The sequence below is a fragment of the Neophocaena asiaeorientalis genome, unplaced genomic scaffold (assembly GCF_003031525.2).
Source record: "Neophocaena asiaeorientalis asiaeorientalis breed wild unplaced genomic scaffold, Neophocaena_asiaeorientalis_V1.1 scaffold21, whole genome shotgun sequence".
NCBI classification, from domain to species: Eukaryota; Metazoa; Chordata; class Mammalia; order Artiodactyla; family Phocoenidae; genus Neophocaena; species Neophocaena asiaeorientalis.
In genome coordinates this window covers 1669116-1686606 of record NW_020174053.1, presented here as the reverse complement: position 1 = coordinate 1686606, position 17491 = coordinate 1669116, and the positions used below count along the sequence as shown (strand labels likewise).

The window sequence follows — 17491 nt, the reverse complement described above, 5'->3', positions numbered from 1 at the left end:
GCAAGAACCTTAAAAATCATCCATCCCATTTAGCCTAAGGCTTCTATTTCTGAGCATTTATTTGTAGAAAATAATCTGAAATGATGATGAAGATCTGTGTGTAAATATATTCAAGAGTATTGCTTATAATATAAAAAATAGAAACAATAATTGGGAAATAAGTACATGATTTATGGTAGGTTTATATTATGATCGTTACACAGCTATTAAAATAGTTCCTTTTAATAATATGGAGAAATGACGAGACTAAAATATTAAATTAAAAAATCAGGATATCATTGCAGTCTCAACACAAGGTATATATAGAAAAAGACCAATAAAAACTAGATATAAATATGACAAAAATGTTATTGGTGGGTGAAAAAAAATCATGAATTATTTTATTTTCCTGATTTACTTTTCAGTGCAATTTTTCTTCAATGAGCATGAACTACTTTTTTAATAAGAAAAAAAAAGTGAAATGAAGTTATATTTATTATATATGCTAACTTCTCCATCTGTGAAACATTATTTTCCTTTTATTATTTCTCTAAGTTCTCTAAAAGATGGTTATATTGTTTAATACGATTTAAATATTAATTATGAAGACTATATACATAGAAATGTTTCCAACAATGTTAAGTAAAAAAAAAAAGTAAAAGTAACAACTATGTAAAACACAAATTTGCAAGGAAGACAAAGAATTAAATGTAAGAGCAGAAATGAAATAGTGTTAAGCTGATGGATAAAAGGGATTTTTTCAAGTTTCAAAATGTAATTTAATGGTACACTTTTTGATACTTTTAGAAACAATTATTTCACTTCTCATAAAAGAAATATTAATCTCATGCACTTAAAGAAACCACACACAAAACTGGCTTTGGGGGACTTCATAAGGAAGTTACACAATAAGAGCTATCCTTCTAGTAAAAAATCAGAAGGGATTAACGTATGTTTGCTGTCTCAGGTAATATGTGGTTCAGTGCTATTTACTACTAATACACTAATTCTACACTGTCCTTCTGAAGTACCAAGTAGCAAAATCCTTACCATATAATTAGACCTCTGAAATTAAAAAAGTGAACGCACTTTTCAAGCTTATACATTAAATCACAGGTAGAATCAGAACATACCAGCCTATTGTTTGATTGAATAGTGATTGTGATTGAGTGGTCTACAATAAAAGGGTTTCTGAAAGCAGTAAAGTCAGTAATAAAACTGACATGGAGTTCTCCAGTTACCCTTTAAGAATAAATAAATTAAACTTTTTTCCAGTTTAAAATTTGACTTTTAAAATGTAAGAATTTATACAATAAAATAAATCCTCATTAAAATTTAATCTGACTTTTATAATGGTGTGTAAGGAAAAGAGATTGGAGGAAAGGTAAATGTCACTACACTTTTAGATCCATAAAAATTGAACAGAGAATTTTTAAGGCTATAAAAGAAGTGATTAAAAATAATCTATCTTAGGGCTTCCCTGGTGGTGCAGTGGTTGAGAGTCTGCCTGCCGATGCAGGGGACACGGGTTCGTGCCCTGGTCCAGGAAGATCCCACATGCCACGGAGCGGCTGGGCCCGTGAGCCATGGCCGCTGAGCCTGCGCGTCCGGAGCCTGTGCTCCACAACGGGAGAGGCAACAACAGTGAGGGGCCCGCGTACCGCAAAAACAAACAAAAAATAATCTATCTTAAAAAGTACTTAAATAAATCAACAAAAAGACAACTCAATTAAAAAAATTGGCCAAAAGACAAAAAGCAATTCACAAAAGAAATGTAAACAGTCATCTTATAAAACTGTAATCAAAGAAATGCAAATTCAAATAAAAATATTGTTTTTCCCTATCAAACTGGGAAAGATTTAAAAATTATGTATTCTTCCTGACAAAAATTATTAGGTACTCCTTTTTTGGAGGTAATTTGGTATCTCATGCCATCAGATATGGATGTAAGGACATACTCCCTGACCCAAGAATTCCACTGCTATGGGATTACCCTGAGGAAATAATCAGATAGATGCACAAAGATGTATATACAGGAATATGCTCTGAAATATTATTTTAGAAAGAGAAACGGCAAGAGAGAGAAATAATCTAAATGTTCAATAACAGGAAATTGATTAAATGAAATACAGAGAGTCATATGCAAGGATATTATTTAACCATGCTTTAGACATTATTTTTTTAAATGGGAAAATGTTAATAACAGATTTAGTAAAAAACACAGATTATATGTATGGATGACATCAGTTTTATTATATATATATATATATCAAATATATGTGAATAGCTAAGAGTATATGAACTAAATATTAACAGTGGTTGTCTCTTGGTCTGGATGGTGGAATTAAAATAGGAATGTTTATTTTCTTCTTCAAGTTTTTCAACAATGTCTACAAAGAACATACATATCTTTTGTAATTGGGGGAAAAACACATAAATACTATGTTTACTTTAAAGAAGAAAAAACAAATTTTCAGTTTAATTCATCCAAGATTCCCATGTTAACCTGTTTAAAGTATTTTTTAAATGCTTTTTAAAATGAAAAGTTTCTGATGAAATTCCCAAATGTAACCATCTTTCGCGCTTCCAATAAACTCAAACTGGATATATGGGCTGCTTCTCTTTGAAGGGTGAGAAGGCATTCTCCACAAATGTCCTGTATAAAGGAACTTTTACATAAATGACATATTTTAAAAATATGGAGGTGGAAAGTAGAAGAGGTATTAGGTACACTAAAGAGGAAAGAAAGATATCTTAATGAATTTCTGGAATCCATTTGGCTCCAAGGAAATGAATCTGCCATCAGTAGTGGGCCATAAATCAAATAACATCATGTGAATCCAGGAATCGAGGCCAGTTTCAGTTATTTCCAAATAAATGGTTTCTTAATTGCCTGATGACTGGGACAGAATTTCCCAGTGGAATTAAAAGCAGAATGCATGAAACTCTGTTAAGCATTTCTACAGAATATAAAAATTTATACAACTCTTATTTTGCATGTTTGTCTTCCCCTCCTCCCAAAGCACAGATCATTCTGAACAATATGTAGCAGAATAAACTTGACAAATTTTACTTGTCTGGAGTGCCAAGAAACTAAAGAACAATTTCTAGTAAAGCATATATGTTCCATGAAAAATCTAATTTTTATTTCAACACACAGTTAAAGATCATACATAGGCCTAGATACAAACATTACTGGTTAACTTATTTGGTAACAATTCCTCCTGTTGCATGTAGTACAGCTGCTTCTTGACATCTGGAATATTTTACAGAACAAGAGTAACACCAAGACTACAGAGAGGAGTCTTAAAATTTTAAAGCAAAATATAAAATTCAAATGTATTAAAAAATTGAGTTCTCTTCCTCAAGAAATACCATAATCAGGGTGTAATATGCCCTTCTTTTGTTTCTACCTTTGCTCTAAAAATGCAATTTTGTACTTAACTATTTGGAAAGCTTTAAAAATGCTTACATTTTAAGGTAGTAGTTTACGAATTATGCCTAAATATAAAAGCGCCCAAATGCACACAAAATGATTTTCAGTGAAAAAAGCAGTTTTTGAAAGTCCCTTGCTATGCTTTATATTCCAGATTTTCTTAATTATAAGTAATACCTACATGCCATTTTAATAAAATAATTTTCAGAATCTGTGTGAAATATCTTTAAGATTCCATGGACCACACATTCATATGCTCTTTAGCCAAGCAACACAAGAGGTATGGTATTGAGGAAAACTCAATTATCACAGAAAAGGTGTGAAAATAACTAATGATGGTTATCTCTGGGTGGTGATATTATAGTTAATTCTTTTCATTTATCTTCACTTTTAAAAATGTTCAATAATAAACATGATAGATTTGATAATAAAAATACACTATTTCTTTAATGTAAAAACAATACCTTCTTACTTGGTAATTTCCCTTCCAGGAATTTACCTCCAATCTCTCCCCCTAAAATAACTGAAAGTGCAGATACAGAGTTATATACATAATTATTCGCTGCAAATTATTTATTGTAAGTGAAAACTTGAAACTGCATAATGTTAAATAAGAAAATTGTTAAGTAAAATAGGATTCATCTACAAGGTAGAACATTATGCAGCTATTAAAAATGTTTAATAAAGTTATATATAATAAGCAAAATGTTTAGGCTATAATGATAAGTGGAAAAAGAAGATACAATTTATATAAGTGTATCTACCATGTGATCTCATCTATGGGGGAAAAAAAAGCATTAAAAAAAAAAGAAAGACTGGAGGGAAATGTACCATAATGTTAAGAATGATTTATTTCCACTGAGGGAGGAATTACACATGTACTTTTTTGTGCACTATATTCTTCTTGATATTTTCTACAGCAAGATTATGTTTCTTTTATAGAGACAAAAAAGTTTAAGGGCACAAATGACTTTTCTTAAATTTTACTTAACAGACAAAAAAACAACAACAAAAAACTAGTCATATGCTTAGTTAGAGGGAAAAAGTTCTTTACTAGTGCAGTATTAATAAAATACACTTCTCAAGGACACTCACAGCATAGCAAACTAGCAACCACTACTGCCTAAAATAGTTTAACAGTCTAAATGCTACTATTCTTTTTCCATTATGTTAATTTTATAAAATTAGCTACTCTAATTCATAAATCACAAACCAATACTACAAAGCTTTTACGAAGTATTATATTAAGAAGCCGGATTCTACTATCACCTGCCTTCCCTTTTGTGTGTAAAATTTACACAGAGATTTAACATGAGAACACTGCTTCAGATGATGATGTAATTATATTTCTTAAACAATGTTAAGCTATTTGATAGATTAGACCAAAATGAAGATCTCCTTTGTCTACTGACTTTTTTTTCCACCTAAAAGGCAGTATTGGATCTCCCAAGCTCTGTGAAAATACATCATTTTTGAGTGATACAGAACAAGAGACGGAGAACCAATTAAAAACAAAAGGGTCCAACTGTTCATCACTTAGCTGCTCAAACTGAACCCTAAAATTTGCCTGGAGCTCAAACTTGGGAAAAAAGACCCTTACATTTTATTTTATTTATTTATTTTTTGCGGTACGCGGGCCTCTCACCGCTGTGGCCTCTCCCGTTGCGGAGCACAGGCTCCGGACGCGCAGGCTCGGCGGCCATGGCTCACGGGCCCAGCCGCTCCGTGGCATGTGGGATCTTCCCGGACCGGGGCACGAACCCATGTCCCCTGCATCGGCAGGCGGACTCTCAACCACTGCGCCACCAGGGAAGCCCAAGACCCTTACATTTTAAAACACACAAACTAATACTGATGTCAGTGCATACTATATTGAAGAAATTTTTCTAAGCAGTAAGTATAATCATATTTTATTGATATTGTTCTTTATGCCATATTAATTGTTCTCACTATAATTACTGTATGTTCAGCAATGAGAACCTCAAATAATGTTAAACAACACTTTAAAGTTTCCACTATCCATCTTACTTATAGTATTTGAGGTAGTTGTTGTATTTATTAAAGATACAAATATTTACCCAGTGAATAAAAATAAAAAATACTGCTTTAAATCCTCATTAACAAATAGCAAACTACAGTAAGAAACAATTGTGTCTGTGCTAAACAATTCTTAACGAAAATTACCACAAAAGTTGACAGAGCAACTTTATAAAACTTGACATGTACAGGAACTTTTCTCTTCATTAATGCCTTGCTATCTCCCTCACCCCTCTCATCTTTAATATCTCCAGTTACACTAAATTACCACAACATACCCACCCATCTTAAATTCACACTATTTCTTTTTAAATGTTAAGAACACTTTCTTTAGAAAAGCAACGATAGATGGGTTCTACGGACTAGAAATTTAGCTTTTACTTTAAATCATTTTACACAAATAAACTACGCACACAATTCAGGATCTGAGTGCTCTTTCATGATCTGACCTGTGCCTTCAATTACAAATGCGTTGATCTCACTGATAGCCAAACCATGATACTACTCCACACTGCCCCCTAGCCCTACAAAATATATCAGTTTAAAAGTTACGGTTTGAAAGGACAACCTCAAGAAAAAGTGTCAGTCACTTATCAGCCCCCCTAAAGCAGTTCTTAAATAGATACTATATTACCTAAATTTGACCTAATAAGTAACAGCTGACAATTAAATCTTTCAATTACTACTGATAAGAGCTGATGAGAAAAAAATGTTATGTGCTGATGGGTTTGGAATTCAACCACCTAACAATCTAGTTCAAAAGTTCTGTAGAAGTCCTTTGTGAAATTTGTTTGATTTTTACAGTCATTAAGCAAGGACCCATATAAAAATACACATTACAAATGCCTTCTTTTCATGTAATTAAAGGACAAATAGCATGGCACTGGGCCATCGTTCTTTGGAGGAATGGAATTAACTTCTTTCTTCGTTTTTAAAAATGCTGGGATCAGATTAAGTAATCTCACTATAGTCACATTATTTATCAATACAAACTTAACCTAAATTTCTAACTCTGGTAAATTTGTGAGAGGAAAATTTGTGATTTTGGTCCTGATGCTAAAAACATAAGTCGGATTTCGGCTGCTTCCGGATAAGCAGGGGAGGGCAAAAAGTGAGGATGACACAATGACATATGCCCCTTCTTTTTGGAAATGAAATTCTTCACATTAAGCAAAACTTCTAAGAACAACAGCTACAAAAATCCCTCTAGTTTTCAAATGTCCTTTACCTTACACAGCCATTCTGAAAAAGAATTCTACGTTCATATCCAAACCCTGGTACATTTCGCACTAAAAAGGGGAAACACTGAATAGGATGAAAACTGGAAGAAAGAAAAAAACTGAAAAAGGGTGAAACTCCAGGACAACTACAATGAGGCACAGCAGAGTACGTCAAAAACACAACGTTTTATTCTAAAGAACGGTTTTGTTTCTACCGTTTTTCTAAAGTATTTAATTTGCACGTCTTAAAATAGAGACCCTGAGGAGAGCAGCTCGAAGCGGTGAAAGGAAGGGGGGGCGGGTTAGGTAAGAACAGAGACTTGCGAGAAAATATGTGCGGTGCATTAGAATGTGCAATGGAGGGGGGGATGCTAGCTTCACCGTCAGGAAGCAGTCGAGGGCTTTATGAGTAGAGAGGCAGAATATGCTGCGGCTTAAGGAACGCGTACTCACAGCCAGAATGCACACCTGGTAAAGGGATAACCTAGGATAAGAAAGACCAACCCACCAACTGTGCAAATGCAGAGGTGACCATTTTAACCAGCTCTATTGTCTGGAGTAATAGGTGGAAATGCCTCAGGCACGAGATCAAACTAGCCTGACACTAAGTCAGAGATACTGTCTGGCAAAAAGAGAGAGAGAAGATGGACAGTGGCGGCCCGGGCATTCCCGGCCAGTGGCCCCTTCCTCGCGCGGGGGAGGGGCGCCGGGGTCCCGGGAGCAGCGCGAAGCCCAGTCCGGGGAGTCCGAGCACAGGCGGTCTCCTCCTCGGGGCTGGCGACGTCTCTCACCGCGCAGCCCAGGAACACGGAGACTTCCCCTCCCACCCCACCCCCAGCTGAAAGCAGGGAAGACGCGGAACTTGGGCTCCAGAGCGGAGGCCACAGACCAGGTCACGGCTCGGGTGGGAGGCTCTGGGTGAAATTCCGTGTGGCCACGGTGGTGGCCTAGGAAAGGCAAAGCCCCTGCTGGTCGGGCTTCCAATCGGACGACACTGGGGTCCGGGTGACGCGGCCCCGGTCGCTGCGGCGCTCACCGACCCCTGGACCTCCTGAGTCCTCATACTCCCAGGCCCTCTCGCCTCAGCTAGTGACCCGGCCTCTCGGATCTCCCCAGGCCCCCGCTGCGGCCGCCCCTCTCGGTCAAGCTCCTCTCCAGAACCCTCGCCTCGGACGCTCCCGCCGAGCCCCGGGCCGCACCTCCGTCCTGGTGATCCGGTGTCGCCCCAGCTTCACCACGGCGAAGTTGCCTTTCCCCAGCGTGCCCTCGATTTCGTAGAACCCCACCCGGACCGGCCCGCGCTGCAAGTGCCTCGGGCCATCCGCCATGACCATGCTGGGCCCCGCTGCTAGACACTGCGGACTGGAGCGCGGGCTGGAGGGCGGCGGGCAGGCTGGCTGGCTGCTCAGCTCCGCTCGGGCGACGGCCGCTCCGCTCACTCCTTCGCTCAGTCCCTCCCGCTCCGCAGGGCCCAGCCAGGCGCGCGCCGCCGCTGACGTGCGCCGACGTCAGGGGGCCGGGGAAGAGGGGCGGGGGCGGGACTGGGCCTCGATTGGTCACCATGGCGACCGGAGCACCGCGGACGTCCGCGGGCGGGCGGGTGTGAGGGAGGGCAGATGGGCGGGGCCTGGACGGCGCGTTTCTTCCGGGCTCCGGCGCCCTGCATGCTCCCCGTTGCCTCACCGCTGCCAGGGGCGGGATAGCAGCCCGGCCCGCCCAGATCCTCGGCCACCCAGCCGAAGGGCAAGAGCGAGCCCTGGTGGGCGGAGCGGAGGGCTGCAGAAACCTGGGTCTGGCTCGGGTCTCCTTACCCCACCCCGGCGTTCCCCGCCCACCCGGGGACCTTCCCGCCAAAACCTCTCACCTATGACTACGGTGCGTCCTAAATTGGGAAAGGGCAAAGAACTGTGGCTGAGCAATGCATTGCTCACAGGCTCCTTTCTTTGTATCCTTTTTCATCTGTTTCTATATAAATCCCTCCAAATTTGATGTCTCTTAAGAATCATTCTGACAGCATCGCGGGCGCTTGTAGACTCACAGAATGTCAGCGTTGATGAGACCTTGGAGATCACCTAATCCAGGGATTTGAAGCCTCAAATGGGCTTTGGAGACCGAACCCCCTAAAATGTGTGCAATTTTTTGCCTCTTTGAGCTTGCCTCTGGGGAGATGGGACTCTAGTTTTATCAGATTCTCAAACATGTTGGCGACCGGGAAAAGGTTAAGAAATACTTGTTTAATCCAATTTCTTTTCAGATGAGGAATCAACCCCAGGGAATGCAGGGAATTGCCAAGGTCACACAGGTAATACTAGAATCAGGATTGCATATCGCCACACCAATCTTCCATATGGTGACCCAAGGAAACAGATACAGTGTTATTTTAATATTTTGAAACATATTATGTGTCTTTAGACCTTGGTTTCTAAATGCCAGTCTCCAATAAAAGGAACCAGACTCTGGAGAAATGGCTGATTCCCAGACAGAGGGAGGGAAAGTATAAAATGCCCTTGAAAATCTTGTCCCATAAAGCAAAGAATGATGAGGACGTGTCAAAAGGAAACAGGAGGGCTTCCTTGGTGGCACAGTGGTTGAGAGTCTGCCTGCCGATGCAGGGGACACGGGTTCGTGCCCCGGTTCGGGAAGATCCCACATGCCGCGGAGCGGCTAGGCCCGTGGGCCATGGCCGCTGAACCTGCGCGTCCGGAGCCTGTGCTCTGCAACGGGAGAGGCCACAACAGTGAGAGGCCCGCGTACCTCAAAAAAAAAAGGAAGCAGGAGCCAGTTTGAAGGTACCTCTACTTACCCATCTGGGACAATTTGAGCATCACGAATGAATAATGATGGAAATGGATTATAACAATGAATTAAAAAAAAAAGAATCCATAGGTGCTTACTTGTTCTTACAATGTTAAATAAGTACTGGGGGGGGGGGAAGAAATGACAATTCTTGATAGTGGAATGTCAACTAATATACATACAAGAAATGATGAAATTAGGAAATCACCATTTTCCAACCATTATAGTAGTAATTGACTCAGATAGAATTATCAATAGATGTTAAAAATCATTGGGTGAAATTTTGCAAAGGATGTTTACACAATCTCAAAGTATCCTCTAATTTCTTATTCATTACAAAGGGATAAAAACAGTACTTTCACGGTGGAGAAATCTCACACACCACCATAACTAAATGGTCAAAGTTAATGTCACCAATTATGGGACAAAATGACATGATGTACCTCCTGATGTAAGGTACTGAGAAGTATACAGTATCTCTTTTGTAGTATTCCTGTCAAAAATACATCTTCTGAATCTAATCACAAAGAAACAATCAGAAAAAAAATGCAACTTGAGAAACATTCTATCCAACCATTGGTCTGGATCAGTGTCCTGAAAGACTGTGGAACTGTTCGAGATTAAAGAGACATGTCACCAAAGGCAATATGTGACCCTGGATTGGGAGAAAAGTGCTAGAAAGGAATATTTTCTATTAAATTTGCCTATGGATTGCATATTGGATAATTTGCCTATGGATTGCATATTGGATATTATTTATTTATATGAATTTATTTATTTATTTTTGGCTGCGTTGAGTCTTCATTGCTGCTCGTGGGCTTTCTTTAGTTGCAGTGAGCGGGGGGTGAGGGGGCGACTCTTCCTTGTGATGCGCAGACTTCTCATTGTGGTGGCTTCTCTTGTTGCGGAGCATGGGCTCTAGGTGCACGGGCTTCAGTACAGTTCAATACAGTTGTGGCTCGCAGGCTCTAGAACACAGGCTCAGTAGTTGTGGTGCACAGGCTTAGTTGCTCCACCACATGTGGGATCTTCCTGGACCAAGGCTCGAACTCGTGTCCCCTGAATTGGCAGGCGGATTCTTAACCACTGTGCCACCAAGGAAGTCCCAATAGTATTATTTAAATGTTAAGCTTTTTGAATTTTATGCTTGTGCTGTTGTTTTGAAAAAGAGTACCCTTATTAAGAGATACACACTGAAGTATTCAGGGATAAAAGTTTTGTTATATGTGACCTGCTCTCAAATAGTTTAGGAAAGATAGATAAGGCAAATGTGGCAAAATGTTTAATTGATAAATCTAGGTAAAGGGTATATGGTAATTCATTGTATTGGTCTTGCAATGCTTCTGTAGTTTAAAATTTTTAAATTAAAATTAATATATATTTGTATACATTTTATTTCATTAATTTTATGTTATTATTTTAATTTATTTTATATTCTTTGTGTAAGATCGTCTGGCTCTTGGGACCTCCACCTGCTCACTGTGCTTCTGCCCTTCACTGTTCTTTTTTATTATTTTATTTTTATTTATTTTTGGCTGTGTTGGGTCTTCATTTCTGTGCGAGGGCCTATCTCCAATTGCGGCGAGTGGGGGCCGCTCTTCATCGCGGTGCGTGGGTCTCTCACTATCGCGGCCTCTCTTGTTGCGGAGCACAGGCTCCAGACGCGCAGGCTCAGTAGTTGTGGCTCACGGGCCTAGTTGCTCCGCTGCATGTGGTATCTTCCCAGACCAGGGCTCGAACCTGTGTCCCCTGCATTGGCAGGCAGATTCTCAACCACTGCGTCACCAGGGAAGCCTGTGCTCTTCACTCTTCCTAAGCAATACCTTATTCTACTGTGAATTATGTTGTTTGTAAAAGTGAGAAGGAAATTGGGGCCGGGGTTGAGGAGAGGTGGTTATAAGACTGATGATCGCTGGCAGTAGTATATGAGGATTCATCTAAGTAGACCAGGAGCCCACATATGTACCCCAGTCAAAAATAGTTCCTGTATACCCTTTTTCCAATTAGATTAATGTGTTTTAATTGCTCTGTGAATGGGTTCCTTTAGGAATCTGATGAAAAGCTGCTTACTTAAGAACCAAAAAATACACATAGAGACCCACTAGAGCTAACAATCTCCTTCTTTTGAACAGAAATTAAGTATGTCTTTTGGACAGAAATTAAGATTCATTTCTATCTGATTATTTTAATCAGATAATCAGGCCAACTACCTCCTTGTGCAATCTGGGAATAAGGCTTGATTTGGGGCTGGAAAGAAGAGAAAGGATTGGCAGTGAATACCAAAAGGTTTCTGGCAAACCAGAGTTCAGTGTGAGGGTGCTGAGTGTCTAGAAGTTAGAGAAAGAGAGGCCAGAGGTGGGGGAGAGGTAGGAGGGGCTGGGCCAAAAAATAAATCTTGACCACCTGGAAATGCAGTGGGGTGGCCACTGAAAATTACTGGTAGGTTGTCAATGTAACCCCGAAGAAGTACATGTGGACTGTTAGAATATTGCAACCTTGGAATACATGATTCAGCTCTGTTTCCTAGGTCCCAAAGATCTTCTCCCTTCCCAGTTTCAACCCCGTATGTCTCTTATGTGCTTTTGCTTCCATTAATTGATAATTGTATACAGTTTAGCAATTATTAATATTATCCAAGTTTTGCTTTCCTCTTGCCTTTTTCTCTCTTTCTTTTTTCTCTTCTTTCCTCTTTCTCTCTCCCTACTCCACCCTCCCCCCCCCACCCCCACGCACACACAGCACCACCACCCTGCCCCTTGGGAAAAAGAATAAGGAAAAAGGGAGAAAAGGGAAAATAAGAGAGACTTCATACAGTTCCCACCTTTTTCATCTCCAGTTTTTGTATCGGTGAGGTAGAGTGCTCTAGTCATCAAATTTCCTATCTGCTTGGCCTTTAAAATGCAACATTCCCAGCTAAGGCTGTGAGTCCACTATATTTGCCATTGAGTTGCTAAAAAAAAATGTTAAGATTACACTTTAAAAAGCAAAAGTATGTACTCATAGAACGAATTAAGAAAATGGTGAAAGTCTGAGATAAGAATTAATTCTATAACATACTTAGAATAAAATGGACTTAGAATAAAAATGTGGAATGGGAGAGGAGTTAGCAAAGAGGTAATGAAAGAATAATTTGAAATATGAGGAAAGAAAACTTCGTGGCTCATAGTGTTGTACATATTTTGCTGAAGCAGATCCCATGAACTTGAAAAACAAAATAGGTATCGTATGTTTCCTTGATCATGAACAACATCTGCATTTTTACTGTTTGATCATTTCAGGACCGAAGAAAAGTCAATACACTGGTAGGCTCAGGCCTGAATTTAGAGTTAGTTCGGAAATTGGTGAAGGCTTTATTAAATGACTTTGCTTAGAAAAAAATAGATTACAAAGCTAGAATGAATACTTTGTTTTTTATATTACAGAAGGCAGAAAGTACATCAGAAAAATCCAAATCACTGACCTGTGCCAATTACAAGTACTTGTTGTTATTATAAAATTCAGGTATTCCTGAAATATGCATAAATCTGTCAGGTTAATGAACATGTGGGTGCCACTATGTTTAAGGTACCATTATGGAAATAAACTAGAGGACCGACATTATTTAAGGAAAGCTTTCTTTGGCTCTTTTAAGGGATGGGTAACCATGCCCTGGTTTTAACTTTTTAAGTGTGGTTTTAGCTGTGATGGAGCTTCTGTAAATGAAAAAATGTATGGTTCTCTCTAAACTTTTGAAATAATTTCAAAAATTTTGTGTCTCCTCCCAGATGACAGATTTCCTTAGGATCTTAAATTTTAAAGGGATCTTAGAATCATATGAGTTCATCTTCCCATCTGATACAGAAATCCCTAGACACTTGACAGATGGCATCAAGCGTTGGTTTACTGTTTCATACTTCATGCTTCACTACATGTCTCACATGTAATCTATGTGGGACAGTTCATATCAGTAGAAAATATTCTTTCTTCAGTTCTCCAAGCAAAACATTCCTAAATTCGCTAGCTAGTTGACTATGTTTCTAGCCCACTACTCTTTCTTCTTGTGCTTCACTGGACTCTGGTTTGTCAAAGTCTCTCTTAAAGTATCATTCCCAAAACTGAATGTGGTAACCCAGGCGCAGTCTAAGCAGTATCGAATACTGACCATTGACTAGTCCCTCCTTTGATCCAGACACTCTGCTGGTACGAGTGCAGCCAAAGATTGTGTTAGTTTTCTCTTTTAGCAGCCACAGCCTACAGTCAAGATTAAAGCCAACTTAAACCTCTGGGTCTTTCAAAATAACAATTATTGTTACCATTTTCTTGGGTAATTGCTTTTTTAAAAATGTAAATGTAAATTCTGATAGTTAAAATGTCATCTTGTTGATTTTGCTTACTGTTCCAGATAATAAAATTATTTTGATTCTTCACTCTGCCATCTATCATGTTACCTAATCTTAGTTCTCTGAGTCATTTGCAAATTCTACCATCATTTTCTATGTCATTATTGCAGTCATTATTCTTTGTATCACCACTCCTAGTACAAGTGTATGGCTCATAGTAGGTTCATAACTGGATTGGTAAACTAGTGAATAGGGCAAAGCCTGGGCCGGACTTTTAGAGCTTGTCACTAGACATCTTCTAATTTGACTTCCAACAATTTATGCATCAACATTCACTTGATTTGAATTTTCATATAACCATGAGTTCCAGGAAGATCCTATGTCTAGTACTGCTGGGGTAAGATTTTAAAGAGCGTCCTCAACATTCTAATACCAGTGTTTCAATATATAAACTACCTCACTCTCAGTTAATTTCCCTTTAGTTCATTCTTTTCTATTATTGCAGTATTTTACTAACCTTCCTTAACCCCACTAAGTTGTGCACTTCTTTGAGGGTAAGGAACATATCTTAAGTCATTTTTTAAATTCCTTTAACTTTTCAGCAGAAGTCAACAAATGCCGTTTAGTTTGACATTTATTGCATTTATGTGCTATGCACCATGGTAGACACTGGGGATGCAAACATGAATAAGGTGCAGTCTCTCTCCTTGAGAATTTATGGTTTAGAATGGGAACTCTGAAATCTGATAGCTGAGGTATGACTTGTAGGTCTACTACTTACTAGCTGGTGACCTTGGGAAAGTTGCTTAGCCTTTTTCTGCCTCAATTTCTCATCTGTTAAACAGTCCACCTGCCTCCAAGGATTACTATGAGGAGGGCGGATACATAAACAAATACTTAAAGAGGTGAGAGTTAAGAGGTTTGCACAGGGAGCTCAGAGGAGAGTTGATTAAGTTTAAAGGTTCGCAGGAGAGGCTTCTAAAAGATGAAACTTGAGTTGTAAATCCTACTAAGAGTTAGCCAGCTGAAAAAAGATCGGACGAGCATTTGAAGACAAAACAGCATGAGCAATGGTCCCGAAGGTATGAAGAGACAAGATGTGCTCAGGTACCTACCATCAGTTGTGAATGTCGAGACTCGATGAGAGTGTCCACAGATAGAACGGGAAGATACGTGGGACCAGGTCATGGAGGGCTCCTTCTTCCCCTTCTAGCCAGACTGCTGCAAAGTTGCAGCTGGGCAGGAAACTGCTGGAGCAATGGATTCCAACTGTGGCAGCGATGAGACGTAAGGATTGGGAGAGGGATGCTGAAGATTGCTACCAGGTTTTTAACAGGAGTGAACAGATGTAATCAGTTACTGAGAGCTTACCATGTGCCATTCACTCTGCTGGGCACTAAGGTGGGTGAAATAAGGACCCAGCCCTCAAAGAGCATATAATCAATTTCATTCAGACATTCAGTCCTTATTTCTCTAATACATATAAAGATACTCTGAAAGCCTGTTAAATCATTGTAGAAATCAATATATATTATGTCTGTCTACCGAAGCAAAATGAGTTGTGCTAGGAGTCAGATATTCTGCCCTGCCATTTACAAGTTCTGGATACATAATTCTGGAGCTTGGCGAGGAGATCTAGGCTGAAAATTTAGAGACTTGAGGGGTACTGATAGTTGAAGTCAAGGATGTGGATGGTATCATGCAATGGGAATATCAAGATTGAAGGAAAAGATTTTGCAGCTACTTATTGCCTTCTGCTAGTCTAGTCTAGGAGCCTATTACTTACAGCTCAGGGAGATAAGCCCACAGATTCATGGGGGCCAGGTTTTGAGTTTTTGCCATTGTGACTCATCTCTTAAGGGAATAAACCTTACAAGTAAGTAAAGAGTCATTCTTTTCTAATCTTCAGTCTTGGAAAGTGTGTTATATTATGAAAACTGGCACTATATTAGCCTCTAACTTACTAGTTCTTTTTGGACCTGTTCTTTTTGGTTTCGTAGGTATATTTTGGGAGCTGTGAATATGTAAGTTTCAGTTTTTAAATATAATCATATCCAATTTTGGTGACTATTAATTTTAACCTAACCTTAGCAGATACTTTTAGATTAAGTGTTTGTTGAATTTAAATTTCTTATATTTGTAACTACAAAAGTTATTTTAAAATTTGCATTTATTTTTGGTCTTCAAGACTGAGGAATATATTCATTTGCTTAGTTCCTGGTCTAAAGATAATAAAATACAAAAACAAGCCAATTAAAAACTCCCCCCCCTACCTCCCCCTCAAAAAGAGTTAAGGAGAAGACAGAATCCTACAGCATTTGTTTAGCACTCACAGGAGTGGGCAAATAGGGAGAAGTATGCCTCCCTGCCAAGGAGGAGAGGCCAGAGAAATAAAAGGAGAATGGATCAAGATGGGAAAAAAATTTTTTTAAAGTCTAGGGAAAAGAGAGTTTAAAGGAGGAGAATTTCAAGAAGAAGGGAGTACTTTCAATCTCTGAAAAGATGTCAAGCAAGATAAAGATGAATTCATTGGATTTAGTCATGAAGAGATAATTGATGATCTTTGCAGAGGATTTCAGAGTACTGAGGGCGGAAGCCAAACTGGTGTGAGTGGGAAGAGGTGAAGAAGAGTGAATGTAGACTGTTCTTTCAAGAAATTTATCTGTGGAGGAACGAAGATAGAAGAGGATGCAGAGTCAAGAGAAGTTTTGTGTTTTGTTTTATTTTTAAATGGTAGAAGTTGAGCATTTTTGGAAACAGTAAGAAGAGAGAAAGATTGAAATAAAGGTGATTAGAGATCATCTATGGAAGGCAATGAAATCTTGAATGCAAGAGTCAGGAGGTGAGATGCCTCCTTTACTCTGATGTGGGTGGGGGAAGGAAGCAAGGGCAATTTTGACTGCAGGTAGTTTGCAGTCCAGGAAGTTTACTCTTGGCATCGGTTTCCTCTGTGAAGTAAGAAGCAGATTATCCGCAGTGTTAGAGTGGGGCATTGGAGCATAGAGATGAGTTGTGAAAGTTTGAAAAAGCTGCTATGAGAATGGGAGAGGAAATTGATTAGAACACATAGAAAACTTCCTGATCAATAAGAATCTCCAGCTGAAGTGAGAAAAACATGAATTGGTAGAAATACCAATCCACATGGTCATGGGACTTTTTGTAACCACGTTTGGTCGCCTGGGTGTCAGATTGATACAGGGCTTAAGCTTGCTGAGTGGATCCTACAGAATGTCAAGGGAGTTGAGGATCTGGCAAGAAAAAACACTGAAAACAAGTATCATGTAGTCGGGATAGAGAAAAAAGTGAAGATAAGAAAAGGAAGGGAGACTGATGGGCAAATGGAGGGCTCAAGCATCTAGAGCATAAATGAGATGAGAGTAAGGACATGAAATTTCTTGAGAAGGAGTTATGTCTATGCTAGTATATTTGAATGAGATATTATTTTAGGTGATCCTAATATCCAGGGGATATCCTCAAGAATGGATGATTAAAGTGAAGAGGAATGGTCTACCTCTTTCCCCACTGTATTCCCAGTTACTTAACACAATGCCTGGAACACAGTAAGTTTTCAGTATATATGTGTTCAAAAAAATGAATAAAAATTCTTTATTTTCTACTTCACAGTATATTATACCAATTCTCCTCTTCACATATTTCATTAGTTAACTATAATTATGATAAATTCTCTAAAGGAAAACTACTGC

General features: G+C 39.1%; 1 protein-coding gene across 3 annotated transcripts in view; it reads right to left on the bottom strand.

Moving 5' to 3' along the window:
• The window catches only part of SIK2 (salt inducible kinase 2), a 122721-nt gene extending 114558 nt beyond the window's left edge, over positions 1 to 8163 (bottom strand). For all 3 annotated transcript variants that reach the window (XM_024754212.1, XM_024754213.1, XM_024754214.1), the window contains exon 1: positions 7872 to 8163. In XM_024754212.1, the coding sequence (XP_024609980.1) occupies positions 7872 to 8006 (135 nt within the window). In that variant the 5' untranslated portion in view covers positions 8007 to 8163. The remainder of the gene's footprint in view (positions 1 to 7871) is intronic.
• Between the last annotated feature and the right edge of the window lie 9328 nt (positions 8164 to 17491).